The 17,327-nt window shown below is 58.1% G+C and overlaps 4 protein-coding genes and 1 long non-coding RNA gene across 5 annotated transcripts; 2 read left to right on the top strand and 3 right to left on the bottom strand.

Moving 5' to 3' along the window:
- Positions 1-90: 90 nt before the first annotated feature.
- Positions 91-3,086, top strand: LOC148225644 (coiled-coil domain-containing protein 166-like). Its single transcript, XM_088180883.1, has one exon. It carries the CDS (start codon positions 2,108-2,110, stop codon positions 2,966-2,968), a length of 861 nt encoding a protein of 286 aa, XP_088037009.1. The 5' UTR covers positions 91-2,107; the 3' UTR covers positions 2,969-3,086.
- Positions 3,087-4,842: 1,756 nt separating this feature from the next.
- Positions 4,843-9,706, bottom strand: LOC106864685 (erythroblast NAD(P)(+)--arginine ADP-ribosyltransferase). Its single transcript, XM_088180901.1, has 4 exons — positions 8,319-9,706; positions 7,649-7,705; positions 6,082-6,865; positions 4,843-5,296 (listed from the first exon to the last, which is right to left on the bottom strand). Exons 3-4 carry the CDS (start codon positions 6,830-6,832, stop codon positions 5,211-5,213), a joined length of 837 nt encoding a protein of 278 aa, XP_088037027.1. The 5' UTR covers positions 6,833-6,865; positions 7,649-7,705; positions 8,319-9,706; the 3' UTR covers positions 4,843-5,210.
- A 57-nt stretch (positions 9,707-9,763) lies between these two features.
- On the bottom strand, positions 9,764-11,719 carry LOC106862920 (coiled-coil domain-containing protein 166). Its single transcript, XM_088180895.1, has 2 exons — positions 11,529-11,719; positions 9,764-10,776 (listed from the first exon to the last, which is right to left on the bottom strand). The coding sequence occupies exons 1-2, from the start codon at positions 11,609-11,611 to the stop codon at positions 9,882-9,884; spliced, it is 978 nt and encodes a 325-aa protein (XP_088037021.1). The 5' UTR covers positions 11,612-11,719; the 3' UTR covers positions 9,764-9,881.
- LOC148225645 (uncharacterized) lies at positions 10,571-15,499 on the top strand. Its single transcript, XR_015808824.1, has 2 exons — positions 10,571-11,623; positions 15,272-15,499. It is a non-coding gene; the product is annotated as an uncharacterized LOC148225645 (long non-coding RNA).
- On the bottom strand, positions 14,014-15,070 carry LOC148225646 (NAD(P)(+)--arginine ADP-ribosyltransferase 1-like; the record flags this gene model as incomplete). The annotated part of the gene is made up of 2 exons (XM_088154755.1): positions 14,014-14,118; positions 14,552-15,070. Coding segments are annotated over 2 exons (624 nt in total), but the record flags the coding sequence as incomplete, so codon positions are not given.
- Positions 15,500-17,327: the final 1,828 nt, after the last annotated feature.

The following is a 17,327-nucleotide window of genomic DNA, read 5'->3' on the forward strand; positions in this document are numbered from 1 at the left end:
GGCATCTCCACAGCCTGGGCTGGCATCTCCACAGCCTGGGCTGGCATCGGGCTGGCAACTCCAGAGCCTGGGCTGGCACTGGGCTGGCAACTCCAGAGCCTGGGCTGGTAACTCCAGAGCCCAGCCTGGCATCTCCAGAGCTTGGGCTGGCATCTCCACAGCCTGGGCTGGCAACTCCAGAGCCTGGGCTGGCATCTCCAGAGCCTGGGCTGGCACTGGGCTGGCATCTCCAGAGCCTGGGCTGGCATCTCCAGAGCCTGGGCTGGCAACTCCACAGCCTGGGCTGGCATCTCCACAGCCTGGGCTGGCAACTCCACAGCCTGGGCTGGCATCTCCACAGCCCAGCCTGGCATCTCCAAAGCCCAGCCTGAATTCTCCAAAGCCCGGTCTAGCACTGGGCTGGCATCTCGCCAGTCCAGTTTGGCACCCTGAGGAGCAAGGCTGGGCCTAAAGCAGTGCTGGGGTGCCCCAGCCTATCCTGGCACCTCCCCAGCCCAGACTGGCACCCTGAGGAGCAGAGCTGGGCCTACAGAGGTGCTGTGTGTGCCTCAGCCCAGTCTGGCATCTCCCCAGCCCAGTTTGGCACCCTGAGGAGCAAGGCTGGGCCTAAAGCAGTGCTGGGTGCCCCTGGTCACGCTCGGGTCGGGTCCCCCTGGCACCCCCGGGGCCGGAGCCGCCGAATCCCCCCAGGATGGGCCCCAAGGGGGAAATTGGGGCGGGGGAGGGGCACCCCTGGCACGGGGGGGATGGGAGGGAGAACTGAACCAGGAACTGAGCTGAGCTCAGCCTGGGCTCAGGAATTCCAGCCCTGATCCATGAACTGGGCTCAGCCTGGGCTCGGGAATTCCAGCCCTGATCCATGAGCTGAGCTCAGCCTGGGCTCAGGAATTCCAGCCCTGATCCATGAACTGAGCTCAGCCTGGGCTCAGGAATTCCAGCCCTAATCCATGAACTGAGCTCAGCCTGGGCTCAGGAATTCCAGCCCTAATCCAGGAACTGAGCTCAGCCTGGGCTCAGGAATTCCAGCCCTAATCCAGGAACTGAGCTGAGCCTGGGCTCGGGAATTCCAGCCCTGATCCATGAACTGGGCTCAGCCTGGGCTCGGAAATTCCAGCCCTGATCCAGGAACTGAGCTGAGCTCATCCTGGGCTCAGGAATTCCAGCTCTGATCCATGAACTGGGCTCAGCCTGGGCTCAGGAATTCCAGCCCTGATCCATGAACTGGGCTCAGCCTGGGCTCAGGAATTCCAGCTCTAATCCAGGAACTGAGCTGAGCCTTGGCTCAGGAATTCCAGCCCTGATCCAGGAACTGAGCCCATCCTGGGCTCAGGAATTCCACAGGGCTGGACCCAGCAGGAGTCTGCAGGAACTGATCCTTTTATTTAGGAAATCCAACTCTGATGGAAATCTGTGATCTCCAAGGATCTGCAGCCGGGAATTCTGAGCCTCCCCCTGGGGGGGGCTGCCAAGCCTGGGGGTGTCCTGAGAACCAGGACAGAGCCTGGGAATCGTCCAGGGCTGGAGCAGAGCCAGGACTCGGAGATTGCACTGCTGGGATTCCGGGATCGTGGGCTCTATGGCGCCTTGGTTTCGGCATGCTGGGATTTGGGGATGCTGTCCCTAAGGCAGCTTTGGTGCTGTCTTTGGCAGCCCCGAGCTTTCAGCTGCACAAACAATTAGCAGCTCGCTCTGGGGGCACCTGTCCAAGGAGGCTCTGGTGTTCAGGGAAAACACCCCAAAAATGAGGGGTGAGCGTGGAACCTTCCTGGAGTGCTGAGCTCAGGGGCTGAGCGCGGCCAGGCCGGGCTGGGTGGGGCCCGTAGTCCCTGCCCACTGCAGAGCTCGGCTTTAAAGGACCCTCCCAGTCCAGACCACCCTGCAGAGTCCAGGTTTTGTAATCCCTGAAGGAAGCAGCTCTGGGGAGAGGCAGAGAGGCTGCTCGGGATCGGCCTCCACAGCCGAGGGCTCACGGCCTCCAGCTCTGCATTGGAGGAGGGGTCGGAAACTCGAGCTCTCAGAGCAGGGCCCCCCTGTGGGCCCAGAGCTCGGCCGGGAAACCCAAATCCAGGGGGGAAGCAGAGCCCGTGACTGCTGGGAAAAACAAGGAATGAGGAGCAAGGATGGAGAGGAACGCAAAGAAAGAAGCGACAGGGATTCCTTCACTGTCCAGGAGAGGAAACTGCACCTGCAGGAGGAGTGCAGGACCCTCACACAACACCTGGACACGTACCTGGGCAGGGCCCAGCAGCTGCTGCACGCCAACAAACGCCTGGAAAAGGAAGCCCAGGGCACCGAGGAGCAGAGCCAGGCCTACCTGTCCCGCGCAGCAAAGCTCAGCCAGGACCCCCCGGGCATGGTCATCACCCTGAGCCACCAGAACTGCCGCGACCTGGCCCAAATCCAGGCGCAGAAGGACGAGCTGGTGCCGCGGTACGCCGGCAAGGAGCAGCAGGTGAGGAGCGCCCTGGAGGACGCGGGGGCCGAGGCGGCGCTCCTGGACACGGAGCTGGCGGAGCTGCAGCCCTACGAGCAGCAGAAGGTGCAGGCGGAGCAGAAGGTGAAGGCGCTGGAGAGGGAGCTGCGGCTCACCAGGATCCGCTGTGCCGAGCAAAGCCACGGCGCCAGGAGCGGGTTCGTGCGGGACAAGGCGCGCTGCGAGCAGGAGCTGCAGCTCAGGATGCAGGAGCTCACCTGGGGCGCCGAGGAGGTGGCGCTGCAGGCTCTGATGCAGCACGTGCAGCAGGTGAAAGCGGAGAACAGGCTCCTGCGCCGGGAGCTGCAGGGCCTCCTGCAGCACTGCCAGCTGCTCAGGGACACCCAAAGGCAGCGGCACGACCAGCACGAGCAGCTGCTGCGGGAGCTCCAGTGCGCCCGGCGGGCAGCGCTGCTCCCCGCGGCACGGCGCCCGCGGCACGGACCACCTGCCCTGCTGGCCCCAAAGCGCCTGGCCGTGCCCGGGAGGAACTGAACGGGCCACCGAGCAAACCCTCTGGGCACCGGCAGCACTGGCGGCTTTGAGCTCTGCTCGCAAGGATCCATAAAATGCATTGATGGGCTCGATCCGTGGGGATGTTCTCCTTCTGTCCCAGGGAGGGGGGGGCTGCCCCGTCCCTGGGGGGGATCAAGGCCAGCGGTGGGTGGGGTTTGGAGCAGCCTGGCCCAGGGGAAGGTGTCCCTGCCCTGGCAGTGGGGGTGACACGGGGTGGGCTTTTAAATCCCATCCCATTATCCCATCCCATCCCATCCCATTTATCCCATCCCATCCCATCCCATCCCATTTATCCCATCCCAATCTTCATTTGCCAGCCCAGCTGCAATCTGGGTCAGGAACTCTCTGAAAGTTCCACAGTGAAAATGTTCCACTTGGGTTGTTCTTCGGGCCAGAATGATGAGTTCCAAGGCAGTTTGTTGCAGGAGGAGCTCGTTATCCAGCAGGAATTCCTGGGAGCAGACTGTTCCTGATGAGCTCGGGAGGAGCTCGGCACAGGTGCTGCTCGTTGGGGTCTGACGGAATTTGTGAGATCACAGAGCAGCCCGAGGCTCGGCCACAGAGGCAGCACCACCATTTATTCATGAAAATCCTGCGGCTTGGCTCAGGAAACTCTTTTTCCGTCCAGCCCCGGGGCTTTGCCCTCGTTAGCCCGCGCAGCTCCTGAGCTCGCCCTGCTGCTGCGCTGCGGGAATTGCCCACCGGAGGGCAGCAGCGAGCGGTTCTGTGAAATAATTCTATCAAAACAGATCCATTAAAGAATTCTATCAAAACAGATCCATTGACTAATTCTATCAAAACAGATCCATTGACTAATTCTATCAAAACAGATCCATTGAATGATTCTATCAAAACAGTTCCATTGACTAATTCTATCAAAACAGATCCATTGAATAATTCTATCAAAACAGATCCATTGAGTAATTCTATCAAAACAGATCCATTGAATAATTTTATCAAAACAGATCCATTGAATGATTTTATCAAAACAGATCCATTGAATAATTCTATCAAAACAGATCCATTGAATGATTCTGCAGCGAGCGGGGCCAGCAGCGGCACTGCGCATGCGCGGCCGGCAGCTGCAGTTCCGGCCCCCACCAGCAGGCGGCAGCACGAGCTGGTGGCGCTGCCGAGCCCGGCCCGGCCCCGGGGCTCGGGAACGGTTCGGGACGGAGCGACCTCAAAGCGCGGCCGGGGCCGGCCCTGCCAGCCCAGGGACACCTTCCCAGGGCCGGGCTGCTCCAAACGCCATCCAAACCCGGCCTTGGACCCCTCCAGGGACGGGGCAGCCACAGCTTCTCTGTGCCAGGGCATCCCCACCCTCCCCGGGCAGGAGCTCATGGGAAGATGGGCGGTGATGTCCTTGGACAACGACTCCGTGGGTCGGGGTCTTTAGGGGAAATGGTTGGCAGTGTCTTCAAAATGGGTCTTGATGTCTCCACAGGAGAAGACAAAAGTGGTTTCACCCAACGTTTTGAACTCCCAAATTTAGGGGAATAGGAGAAGCGGGTCCCCACAAAGTCGATTGCATAGCCCAGCCAGCCTGAACTTCTGGAGCCTGGGGGATTGCCAGGTCCGAGGGGATGTGGGGCAGGTGGTTTGGGAAGGCTGCACCTTCCCGGTGCCTCAGCAATGGGGAAAGGAAGAGGGAGCAGCCCGGCCCTGGGAAGGTGTCCCTGGGCTGGCAGGGCCGGCCCCGGCCGCGCTTTGAGGTCGCTCCGTCCCGAACCGTTCCCGAGCCCCGGGGCCGGGCCGGGCTCGGCAGCGCCACCAGCTCGTGCTGCCGCCTGCTGGTGGCAGCCGGAACTGCAGCTGCCGGCCGCGCATGCGCAGTGCCGCTGCTGGCCCCGCTCGCTGCAGAATCATTCAATGGATCTGTTTTGATAGAATTATTCAATGGATCTGTTTTGATAGAATTCTTTAATGGATCTGTTTTGATAGAATTCTTCAATGGATCTGTTTTGATAGAATTCTTTAACAGAACTGCTTTGGTACAATTAATTAGTAGAATTTATATGATACAAATTTTTAATATAATTATTTTATATAATTGTTGTGCACAATGGACTTGGTGGCCACAGTGGCCACAATGGCTCAGATAGTCTTGGTGATCATGGTGGCCATAGTGGCCTTGGTAGCCTTGGTGACATCGTTTCTCTGGGTGTCCGGGTGACCTTGGTGGCCATGGTGGCCACAGTGACCTCTGTGGCTCCGTGGCTCAGAGGATCCCGGTGGCCACTGCCAGGGCTGTGGTGGCCACGAGGAGTCCTGCGAGGTGGCCGGGGGTCCTGGGGACGCTCCCACCTGGGGGACAAAGAGGGGGCTCAGGGGGAGTGAGGGGGTCAGGGCCGGCCATAACGGGGGCTGGGGGGGCCAGGAGAGATGGGGACCATGAGGTGACAGGTGACAGGGTGGGGGAGGGGGGCGGGACAGGGGCCAGGGAGGTCAGGGGGGTCACGGTGGCCTTAGGGGTGACAGGGGGGGACAGGGGGTGACAGGGGGTGACAGGGGGGGACAGGGGGTGACGGGGGGTGACAGGGGGGTGACAGGGGGTGACAGGGGGTGACAGGGGGGGACAGGGGGTGACGGGGGGGACGGGGGGGGACAGGGGGTGACGGGGGGGTCCCGGCCCACCCGTGTCCAGCACACAGAGCCTGTCCCCACAGCACTGCCTGTGGACAGGGGGGACAGGGACACAATGGGGGGGTCCCTGTCCCTGTCCCCATCCCTGTCCCTGTCATGGGCATTCCTGTCCCCACACTTGGTGTCCCCAGCACGGGGTGTCCTTGTCCCCACACACACCGTGGGTGCCCCTGGCCCTGTCCCCCATCCCCAGGGAGTGTCATTGTCCCCTGTGCCTCAGCATGGCTGTCCCCATGGCCCCAATGGGTGTCCCCATGGCCACATTGGCTGTCCCCATAGCCCCAGTGGGTGTCCCCATAGCCCCAGTGGGTGTCCCCATGGCTGACCCCATGTCCCCATTGCTGTCCCCATGTCCCCATGGCTGTCCCCAGGCTGTCCCCATGTCCCCAGGCTGTCCCCATTGCTGTCCCCAGGCTGTCCCCAGGCTGTCCCCAGGCTGTCCCCACCTGTCACCCACTCGCAGTTGTATTTGCTGTAGGTGCCAGTGGAGTGGAGGTGGATCTCCACTTTGTCCCCTTTGGGGATGACTTTGGTGACGTTGAAGGTCTCGAAGGGCGGGATCAGCACCTCGTCCTCGTGGGAATATTCAGAGAATTCCCGGATGGAGGCGCCCTGGCACGTCCTCACCCGGAACACCGTGTGGGTGCCGAATTTTCGGGTGACTTTTCCACAAAGTGACGCCGACGTGAATCGACCGAACCTGACGGTGGCCCCGAGCTTTGCCTTGAACACTTTGTCGTTCACCCCCCGCACCACACAGTGACATTTCTGTCCCTTCCCAGCGTCCCTCAGCGTGGCCAGGGCGTCGGTGAGCAGGAAATGCAGAGTTTTGTAGTGGAAATTCTGCCGGTATTGCTGGGGGGAGATCCCGGCCGCGCTCACTTTCTCGTTGAAATCCTCGTACAGGTAATTCATGGTGTAGGCCGTGATGGCGCTGGCCTGGGCTGGGGACAGAGGGGACACACGGGACTCCCGACCCTGCCACTTGGACTCAGCCTCGGGCCAGACCCGGGCAAACTCAGCATTGTTCTGGAAGTCAGAGCGTTTCAGGGCCGGCAGGGCCCTGCTCATGGCAAGGCCACAGCCCCGGTACTGGTCATCGAAGGAGGCCGGGGCCATGTCCAGGGCCACCTCCTCCATTGCCATGGTGGCCACGGGCACGGCCAGCAGGGCCACGGTGAGAGCCAGGAGAGCCATGGAGGGGAGAGGCCACGGGGAGCAGAGTGGGCACTGGGGGACACAGAGTGGGACACTGAGTGGGACACTGGGGGACACTGGGGGACACAGAGGGGACACTGGGGGACACTGGGGGACACAGAGTGGGACACTGGGGGACACTGGGGGACACTGGGGGACACTGGGGGACACAGAGTGGGACACTGGGGGACACTGGGGGGGCACTGGGGGACACAGAGGGGACACTGAGTGGGACACAGGGAGAGTTCCTCAGTGAGGGACTGGGGAGGGCAGTGGGGTCAGCCCAGGGGGAAGGGAGGACAGGAGACCCCGGGGCGTGTCCGGGGTCCCCCATCCCAAATCCTGGGGTCACTTTTGCCTCCCCAACAACCCCCAAGCACCCCAGGGACCCCAATCCCACCCCCACAGCACCATGCCCCCCCCCCCCCAGGGACCCCAATCCCACCCCCACAGCACCATGGCCCCCCCAGCCCAATCCCACTCCCACCATTACAATTCCCCTCAGCCCCCCCAGGACCCCGGCCCAAATCACTCCCTGAGCCCCTCACTGCTCCCCTCGGCCTCTCCCCACACCCCAACCCCTTTCCCTGTCCCCAATTTCTTTGGTGCCACCCCAGACCCTCCCCCCAAATCCGGGCATCACCCCCTCCCCCCACAGCGTGTCCCAGCCCCCCGTGACCCCAATCCCACTCCCACCATCCCGTGTCCCCCATCGCTGCCCCCAGAGCACCCCAGACCCCAATCCCAAAGTTCCCTGTCCCCCCCAAGTGTCCCCAGCGTCCCCCCAGCCCCAATTCTTCATCAGCTCGGACTCACAGCAGATCTCTCCTGGTCCTGAGCTCAGGGGGTCTTTCCACAGGGTATTTATGCACCCTAATTATAAACATTCATTAAAATGGGCTTGTAGGGTCACACAGAACCAGGGCTTTTCCTGTAAATAATTTGAATGGCTCGTCCTCTTTCAGGAAATTATTTTCTTGTCTTGGGGAGTCATAAAAATGGGGTTCCTGGGGGTCATTTTCACTGAGTGTCCCAATACTCCAGATGTCCTCACTTCAAACTTTGGCTTTTGGCAGGCGCCGCCCCTGCTGTGTTACAGAATTTATCAAAAACTCCACTGGAGCTCCCTTTATCTCTTTCTCCCATAGTTCCAGCCACGTTTATTCTCCTGTGTAAATACTTTTACATCCTTCTATCGTTTTTGCTTTTATCAGTCTTTAGCCTCTGCCCAGCAGCTTCAGCATGTGGGGAAAAGCCACACTGGGAAAGGCCAAGTGGCCACAAAGTGATCTGGAAGCGGTGTTTGAATAAAGGAACGGAGTTCCCACAGCCATGGCCCCGGAGGGTTTCTCTCTCGCGGTTCCGGAGGACTCAGCCTCCTTTTATCCCGAACTCCCAGCCCCACGTTTCCCTCTTCCTTTCCCCATTGCTGAGGCACCGGGAAGGTGCAGCCTTCCCAAACCACCTGCCCCACATCCCCTCGGACCTGGCAATCCCCCAGGCTCCAGAAGTTCAGGCTGGCTGGGCTATGCAATCGACTTTGTGGGGACCCGCTTCTCCTATTCCCCTAAATTTGGGAGTTCAAAACGTTGGGTGAAACCACTTTTGTCTTCTCCTGTGGAGACATCAAGACCCATTTTGAAGACACTGCCAACCATTTCCCCTAAAGACCCCGACCCACGGAGTCGTTGTCCAAGGACATCACCGCCCATCTTCCCATGAGCTCCTGCCCGGGGAGGGTGGGGATGCCCTGGCACAGAGAAGCTGTGGCTGCCCCGTCCCTGGAGGGGTCCAAGGCCGGGTTTGGATGGCGTTTGGAGCAGCCCGGCCCTGGGAAGGTGTCCCTGGGCTGGCAGGGCCGGCCCCGGCCGCGCTTTGAGGTCGCTCCGTCCCGAACCGTTCCCGAGCCCCGGGGCCGGGCCGGGCTCGGCAGCGCCACCAGCTCGTGCTGCCGCCTGCTGGTGGGGGCCGGAACTGCAGCTGCCGGCCGCGCATGCGCAGTGCCGCTGCTGGCCCCGCTCGCTGCAGAATCATTCAATGGATCTGTTTTGATAGAATTATTCAATGGATCTGTTTTGATAGAATTCTTTAATGGATCTGTTTTGATAGAATTAGTCAATGGATCTGTTTTGATAGAATTCTTCAATGGATCTGTTTTGATATAATTCTTTAATGGATCTGTTTTGATAGAATTATTCAATGGATCTGTTTTGATAGAATTATTCAATGGACCTGTTTTGATAGAATTCTTTAATGGATCTGTTTTGATAGAATTATTCAATGGATCTGTTTTGATAGAATTATTTCACAGAACCGCTCGCTGCTGCCCTCCGGTGGGCAATTCCCGCAGCGCAGCAGCAGGGCGAGCTCAGGAGCTGCGCGGGCTAACGAGGGCAAAGCCCCGGGGCTGGACGGAAAAAGAGTTTCCTGAGCCAAGCCGCAGGATTTTCATGAATAAATGGTGGTGGTGCCTCTGTGGCCGAGCCTCGGGCTGCTCTGTGATCTCACAAATTCCGTCAGACCCCAACGAGCAGCACCTGTGCCGAGCTCCTCCCGAGCTCATCAGGAACAGTCTGCTCCCAGGAATTCCTGCTGGATAACGAGCTCCTCCTGCAACAAACTGCCTTGGAACTCATCATTCTGGCCCGAAGAACAACCCAAGTGGAACATTTTCACTGTGGAACTTTCAGAGAGTTCCTGACCCAGATTGCAGCTGGGCTGGCAAATGAAGATTGGGATGGGATGGGATAAATGGGATGGGATAAATGGGATGGGATGATGGAATGGGATAATGGGATGGGATTTAAAAGCCCATCCCGTGTCACCCCCACTGCCAGGGCAGGGCCACCTTCCCCTGGGCCAGGCTGCTCCAAACCCCACCCACCGCTGGCCTTGATCCCCCCCAGGGACGGGGCAGCCCCCCCCTCCCTGGGACAGAAGGAGAACATCCCCACGGATCGAGCCCATCAATGCATTTTATGGATCCTTGCGAGCAGAGCTCAAAGCCGCCAGTGCTGCCGGTGCCCAGAGGGTTTGCTCGGTGGCCCGTTCAGTTCCTCCCGGGCACGGCCAGGCGCTTTGGGGCCAGCAGGGCAGGTGGTCCGTGCCGCGGGCGCCGTGCCGCGGGGAGCAGCGCTGCCCGCCGGGCGCACTGGAGCTCCCGCAGCAGCTGCTCGTGCTGGTCGTGCCGCTGCCTTTGGGTGTCCCTGAGCAGCTGGCAGTGCTGCAGGAGGCCCTGCAGCTCCCGGCGCAGGAGCCTGTTCTCCGCTTTCACCTGCTGCACGTGCTGCATCAGAGCCTGCAGCGCCACCTCCTCGGCGCCCCAGGTGAGCTCCTGCATCCTGAGCTGCAGCTCCTGCTCGCAGCGCGCCTTGTCCCGCACGAACCCGCTCCTGGCGCCGTGGCTTTGCTCGGCACAGCGGATCCTGGTGAGCCGCAGCTCCCTCTCCAGCGCCTTCACCTTCTGCTCCGCCTGCACCTTCTGCTGCTCGTAGGGCTGCAGCTCCGCCAGCTCCGTGTCCAGGAGCGCCGCCTCGGCCCCCGCGTCCTCCAGGGCGCTCCTCACCTGCTGCTCCTTGCCGGCGTACCGCGGCACCAGCTCGTTCTTCTGCGCCTGGATTTGGGCCAGGTCGCGGCAGTTCTGGTGGCTCAGGGTGATGACCATGCCCGGGGGGTCCTGGCTGAGCTTTGCTGCGCGGGACAGGTAGGCCTGGCTCTGCTCCTCGGTGCCCTGGGCTTCCTTTTCCAGGCGTTTGTTGGCGTGCAGCAGCTGCTGGGCCCTGCCCAGGTACGTGTCCAGGTGTTGTGTGAGGGTCCTGCACTCCTCCTGCAGGTGCAGTTTCCTCTCCCTGACCGGATCTTCCGTGTCACTTGTTTCTTCCGGTGCCTCTGCATCCTTGCTCTTCGTTTTTTTGGATGCCATGTCCCAATCAAACTGTGAAAAACTGAAACAGAAGGAGAAAAGAACAGCTCAGAGGGAACATTCTTGCCCCTTGTGTTTCCACCTGGTTCTTCCAGCCGCTCAATTGTTCAACCCAAAACTTCTTAGGGTGGAAGCACAAGTGCCATTCCTGGATTTGCATTTCCCATCCTGAATTGCCTCGGGACAAAACCAAAAATGCACATTTTAAAAGATTTCTCTTTTTTTCTCTATTTTCTCCTGCAGTTTGGACGGAAAAGTGGAAGTCTGCCCCGTTCCTCCTTCACTGATTCCGGTGTTTGAAGAGGCAGCTGCATCCCAAACCAGCATCTGCTGTCCAAAACCAGTATCTCACATCCCAATTTCAGGAGATTCTCTTTAGAAAAAATATGTATCAGCGTTAATTTAATGAGATTCAGGTTTTTAAACACTTTTAAAGCCCTAATTTCAGGACTGGCTGAATTTCTGAACTGTTTATTCCAGTGTAGATTGCTGGAATTCAGGATTTAGAGCTGAAATCTGACCAGTCTGATGGTTTTAGTGAATATTTGTAATTACAATTTCTCATTTCCTAAAACAATTCATGTCAATTCTTAAGAAAAAAATGCAAAATTCCAGGGAGTGGGCGAAAAACAGAATAAATCCACTAAAAATCCCAGCACAGGCTGCACTGATGCTGGAATTCTGGGGGATGTGTGAGGGTCAGAGAATTCCCATGTCCCCATGGGAGAAGGACAAAGCTGGGATTGTGAAAATTCGGTATTTGAAGGCACTGACCTCCCCTGCTCTCGGCTTCTCCCTGCTCCCAGCGCCTCCTGCTCACTGCTGGCGGGTCCTGGAGTGTTTGGAGCTGTGTCCATGGAGATGAGGAGGTGAAGTCACAAGGGGAGGCTGCAGGGGGGAAATGCTGCAGGGGGAAATGCTGCACTGGGGAAATGCTGCAGGGGGAAATGCTGCAGCGGGGAATGCTGCACTGGGGAATGCTGCAGGGGGAAAATGCTGCAGGGGGAAATGCTGCAGGAGGAAATGCTGCAGTGGGGAATGCTGCAGGGGGAAAATGCTGCAGGGGGAAATGCTGCAGTGGGAAATGCTGCACTGGGGAATGCTGCACTGGGGAATGCTGCAGGGGGAAATGCTGCACTGGGGAATGCTGCAGCGGGAAAATGCTGCAGCGGGAAATGCTGCAGGGGGGAAATGCTGCACTGGGAAATGCTGCACTGGGAAATGCTGCAGCGGGAAATGCTGCAGCGGGAAATGCTGCAGGGGGAAATGCTGCACTGGGGAATGCTGCAATGGGGAAATGCTGCAGGGGGAAATGCTGCAGCGGGGAATGCTGCACTGGGGAATGCTGCACTGAGAAATGCTGCAGGGGGAAATGCTGCACTGGGGAATGCTGCAGCGGGGAAATGCTGCACTGGGGAATGCTGCAGCGGGGAATGCTGCACTGGGGAATGCTGCAGTGGGGAATGCTGCACTGGGGAATGCTGCACTGAGAAATGCTGCACTGGGGAATGCTGCACTGAGAAATGCTGCAGCGGGAAATGCTGCACTGGGGAATGCTGCACTGGGGAATGCTGCAGGGGGAAATGCTGCAGCGAGGAATCCTGCACTGGGAAATGCTGCACTGGGGAATGCTGCAGCGAGGAATCCTGCACTGGGAAATGCTGCAGGGGGAAATGCTGCAGTGGGGAATGCTGCAGCAGGAAATGCTGCAGCGGGGAATGCTGCAGCGGGGGAAATGCTGCAATGGGAAATCCTGCAGCGGGGAATGCTGCACTGGGGAATGCTGCACTGGGAAATGCTGCACTGGGAAATGCTGCAGCGGGGAATGCTGCAGTGGGAAATCCTGCAGTGGGAAATCCTGCAGTGGGAAATCCTGCAGTGGGAAATCCTGCAGTGGGAAATCCTGCACTGGGATCCCACCCCCAGCCCGTTCCCCATGATCTGAGCCCCAAGGTGTAACAGCACTGGGAGTTTTGCATCACTTAATTTGTGCTTTGTTTTAGTCTCTTCTGCTTTTACTCTTAGCTAGGATTAACAAATACACGATGGAAATGGATTTCTTCGTGTTTGGGCTTGGTTGTTTATTAATTATTAAAAAGTACAGAGAGTTTGACAGCACTTCTGGCTACTTGCTATAAGTGAGGAAAATGGAGTTGAATCCAGCTGCTACAAGGTCTTTTAAAGCTCAACAGTCCCACAGAGAATTAACGCCTATATTATTTATACTTTTAACCCAATAACCAAATTCCCATGACCCTCATTGTGACACTGAAAGAAACTAAAACCTGAAACTCGTGAAGAAAAAGAAGGAAGATGAACACCAAAAGACACAATGCTCAAAATTCTCCAGTTTCTTACATACCTATTACTATGTTATAAAAACCTCAAATTTAAATTAACACGCTTTACAGAATTTATGTATCTGGAACAGTTAACGATTATTTTAGTGTTTCTTGAAAACCTGGCAAACTGGATGTGTGGAAGGATGGATGTTGAAATAAAAAAAAAAAAGCTCTTTTCACTTTCGTAGAGATGGTGGCAAAAATCTGCAGGAATCAAGAGGAGTTTTTTTGTAACATGAGGTGGAAAACTGGGAAATAAAGCTAAGAGAGGTGAGGGGGGAAAAAAGGAATGGAAGAAGCAGGCAAAATATAGCAAAAATGTGAAATGGATTTCTTATTTCATTCCATGGGATCCCAGGAACCATCCTTGGTGGTGGCTTGGAGGGACTTAAAAGCTTTTCTCCTTCTGCTCCATGCCATGGCAGGGACACCTCCCACTGTCCCAAATCCCAGTGTCCAGCCTGGCCTTGGGCACTGCCAGGGATCCAGGGGCAGCCACAGCTGCTCTGGGCACCCTGTGCCAGCCCTGCCCACCCTGCCAGGGAAGGATTCCTGCCCAAATCCCATCCCTGCCTCTGGCAGTGGGAGCCATTCCTCTTGTGCTGTCACTCCAGGCCTGTGTCCAAAGTCACCACAGCAGGATCAGGTGGAGAAAAATGAAAAGGAAATTCAGGGATTGAGTAAGAACCAGTTTAATAATTTGAAAACAATTATGGGAAGGGATTAAAAAAAAAAAAAAAGAGAAGAAATTCCCCACTGTGCCCCTTCCCCCCCATCCCACAGAGCTGCAGCCTGACACCCCAGCCATGGCTCAGGGTGGTGGCCACAGGGCTTGTCCAGTGCCCACCCTGCAGGGGCCCCTCTGCCAGCTCGGCCATCCTGCTGACACCAGTGCTTCCATCCCTGACTCCTTGTCCTCACCAGGCACGGTGGCCTCGGGGCTCAGAGGGTGCCAGTGACAGCTGCCAGTGCTGCCAGGAGGAGTCCAGCGAGGCCTGGGGGGTCTCTGGGGAGGCTTCTGCCTGGGGAGGAAGACAAGGGCTCAGGGGGAGCTCCCCACTTTCTGCAAAGTAGAATAATAAATAGAAATCCCTCACCTTGGGGTGGGAAGTGGAGCTGCCTCCAGGAAACAAGCCCACCACTGGGACAACAGCATCCCATCCCATCAATCCCATCCTATTGATCCCATCCCATCCCATTGATCCCATCCTATCCCATCCCATCCCATTGATCCCATCCTATCCCATCCCATCCCATTGATCCCATCCCATCCCATCCCATCCCATCGATCCCATCCTATCCCATCCCATCCCATTGATCCCATCCCATTGATCCCATCCCATCCCATCCCATCCCATCAATCCCATCCCATCCCATCCCATCCCATCCATTGATCCCATCCCATCCATTGATCCCATCCCAGGACAGCAGCTGGAGCTGTGCAGTGCTGCACACCTGAAGCCCCCTCATCCCCACCACCTGTCCCACCACGAGCCCTGGTGTCCCCAGAGCCAGCTGAGGTGTCCCAGCCCAGGCTGTCACCTCGGAACCAGGCACAGCTGTGTGGGAGCACAGCTGGGTGTGGATGCCGTCCCCTTCCCGGGTGACGTTGGTGACTTGGAAGGTCTCAAAGGGTGGGACGAGCACCTCCTTCTCCTCGGGGTAGCTGGAGAAGTCCCGGGTGTCGGCCCGTGGCAGGCGTCCCCCTCGAAGGCGCTGGATTTTGGCGTAGGAGTCGCTGACGTTTCTCAGCAGGGAGCTGGAGGCGGACGGGCCGAAGCCGACGATCTGCCCGAGCCTGCGGGGGGAGCAGATGTCCCCGACACCCCGGAACACGTGCAGGCACCGCGGGTGGCCCCGGGCACCCCGCAGGTCACTCAGGGCCTCGGTCAGCAGTGTGACAATTGATAAAAGATTCGTGTTAATCACAAAAGCATTGGGGTTTGTATAAACCAGAATACTAAGCTCTGAAGGGAAGCATGGACACTAGATAAAGGAAATTATATGATTAAATAATTCTGTTTAAAATCACCTTGTTATGTTATATAATGTTGTATTATGTTACATTATAATGTGTTATGCTATGTTATTCAAATAAGTTGTATCGGCTACCAGCTTGCAAAATCGTACTTCCCAAAAAGCCCTTCCTGCCTTTCTGCCTATCCCAAAAACCAGACTCCCAGAACTTCCCTGGTGGTCATCTACAAGGACCGGATGGCAATCTGTGACTGATTATCACCCAAAGGCTTTGTGAATTTGTGTACAACGAGAACCCACAGTATAAGAAGAGGCTGCAAACCGAGGTTCGGTGGAGCGTGGAGTGGGCGGTGACCCCTCACGTTCCCCAGCGCTGCTTGCTCTGTCTGTATCAAATAAAGCAATCTAAATTTTGCTGAACATCGAGACTGTTGTCTCTCATTTATAGCAGCAGGAAATGCAGCACCTTGAAGGGGAAGGCGCGCAGTCAATCCCGCCGGGAGCGGCCGGCCACGCGCGCGGCCCGGTTGGAGTGCCGGTGCAGGCCGTCCTCCATGGCGTGGGCCAGCAGGGCCATGGCCTGCTCCAGCCACAGCAGCGAGCCCGGCACGGGCTGGCCACCCACAGCTCCGTAGCCTTGGCCCAGGCCTCGGCACAGTCGCTGAGCAGGATGAGCTCCGAGCGGTTCAGCGCCGGCAGCGCTGGCAGCATTCTGGAGCGGCAGGGCCGGCACCGTCATCGAGGGAGCCGGGGGCCATGCCCAGGGTGACCTCCCTGATGGCACTGCCACGTCCCACCGCTGCAGGCGGAGCCTGGCGGCCAAGGTCACGGCCAGCAGCAGCAGTGACAGGAGTCCCATGGCGGGCAGAGACAACCCAGGGACACCCCGGGCACTGCAGGGACTCTGGGGGGGATGCAGTTCTGCTGCGAGGGGCTGAGGAGGTGGGAATGGGGACAGGGGAACAGGGACAGGGGACAGGGACAGGAGAGCAGGGACAGGGGACAGCACAGGGACAGGGGACAGGGGACAGGGGAACAGGGACAGGGGACAGCACAGGGACAGGGAACAGGGACAGGAGAGCAGGGGACAGCACAGGGACGGGGGACAGCACTGATACAGACACAAAAGAGGCCTGGTCCCAGTACAGAGCCCAGGGAATCCCACTGGTGCCAATCCCAGTATGAGCCCAGGGAACCCCACTGGTGCCAGCCCCAGTATGAGCCCAGGGAATCCCACTTGTCCCAGTACCAGGACTGAGCCCAGGAAATCCCACTGGTCCCAGTACCAGGACTGAGCCCAGGGAATCCCACTGGTGCCAGCCCCAGCTGGATGTGGCCCATGCTCCACCCCTCTGAGCCCAGCAGTTGCCCAGTGATCAGGGCCCCTGCCCAGGCCAGGAGCAGCCGGGCTCTCCAGGAGAATGCTGTGGGAAATGGTGTCAGAGCTTTACTGGAGTCCAGGCAGACACGTCCAAGCCTTTCCCTCAGCCACTGAGGAGGTCACAGTGGCAGATCAGGCTGGTCAGGCAGGACCTGCCTGTCACAAGCCCGGACTGGCTGGGGCTGATCCCCCGGTTTTTCTGCACGTTGCTGTGTAATATCTGTTCCATGGCCTTCCAGCACCAGGGTCAGGCTGGCAGGGCTGGAGTTCCCTGGATCCTCCTTCTGGCCGTGCCTGTGGATGGGCATCGCGCTGGCATCTCTGGGCAGCCAGGACGGATGATAAAAAACGGAGAGGGGCTGGGCCAGCTCTCCCTCGAGACACACATTGGGTCAAACCCCTGAGTCTTCTGCACAACTGTGATTCCTGTCTTTGTCCCTGCCATGATCTCGCACTTCTGCTGAGGCTTAGGTAGATCAATGAAACCATCCTCAAAGCATCACGGGTTTGCTCCATTGTGCTGCCTCTCTATCTCTTGGAAACAGAGCCAGGACCACCCTGCACTTGCAAGTCCTACACTTGTACAAATGCTCAGAGCTGGCCTGGAAATTTAAATTTCGCCTTTCTATTTCCTGATGGTCAATTCATTGTCTTTCTCACACCACCTGCCACCACACCTGTATTTCCTGGAAGTGGAGAGGAGACAGGTCTAAGGGCCATGTGACAGTGCTGGGGTAAAGAGATAGAGCAGGGATAAAGTTCAATGAGGAGAAACCGGACAGGAAAGAAAGAGAGTGACAAAGCAACCAGGAAACTGTGGAAGCAGGAGGGGATAGAACAGGGGGGACCGCAGTGTGCTGGGACAGCTCAAAG

The sequence above is a fragment of the Sturnus vulgaris genome, chromosome 1 (genome assembly GCF_052056855.1).
Source record: "Sturnus vulgaris isolate bStuVul1 chromosome 1, bStuVul1.hap1, whole genome shotgun sequence".
Lineage (NCBI taxonomy): Eukaryota > Metazoa > Chordata > Aves > Passeriformes > Sturnidae > Sturnus > Sturnus vulgaris.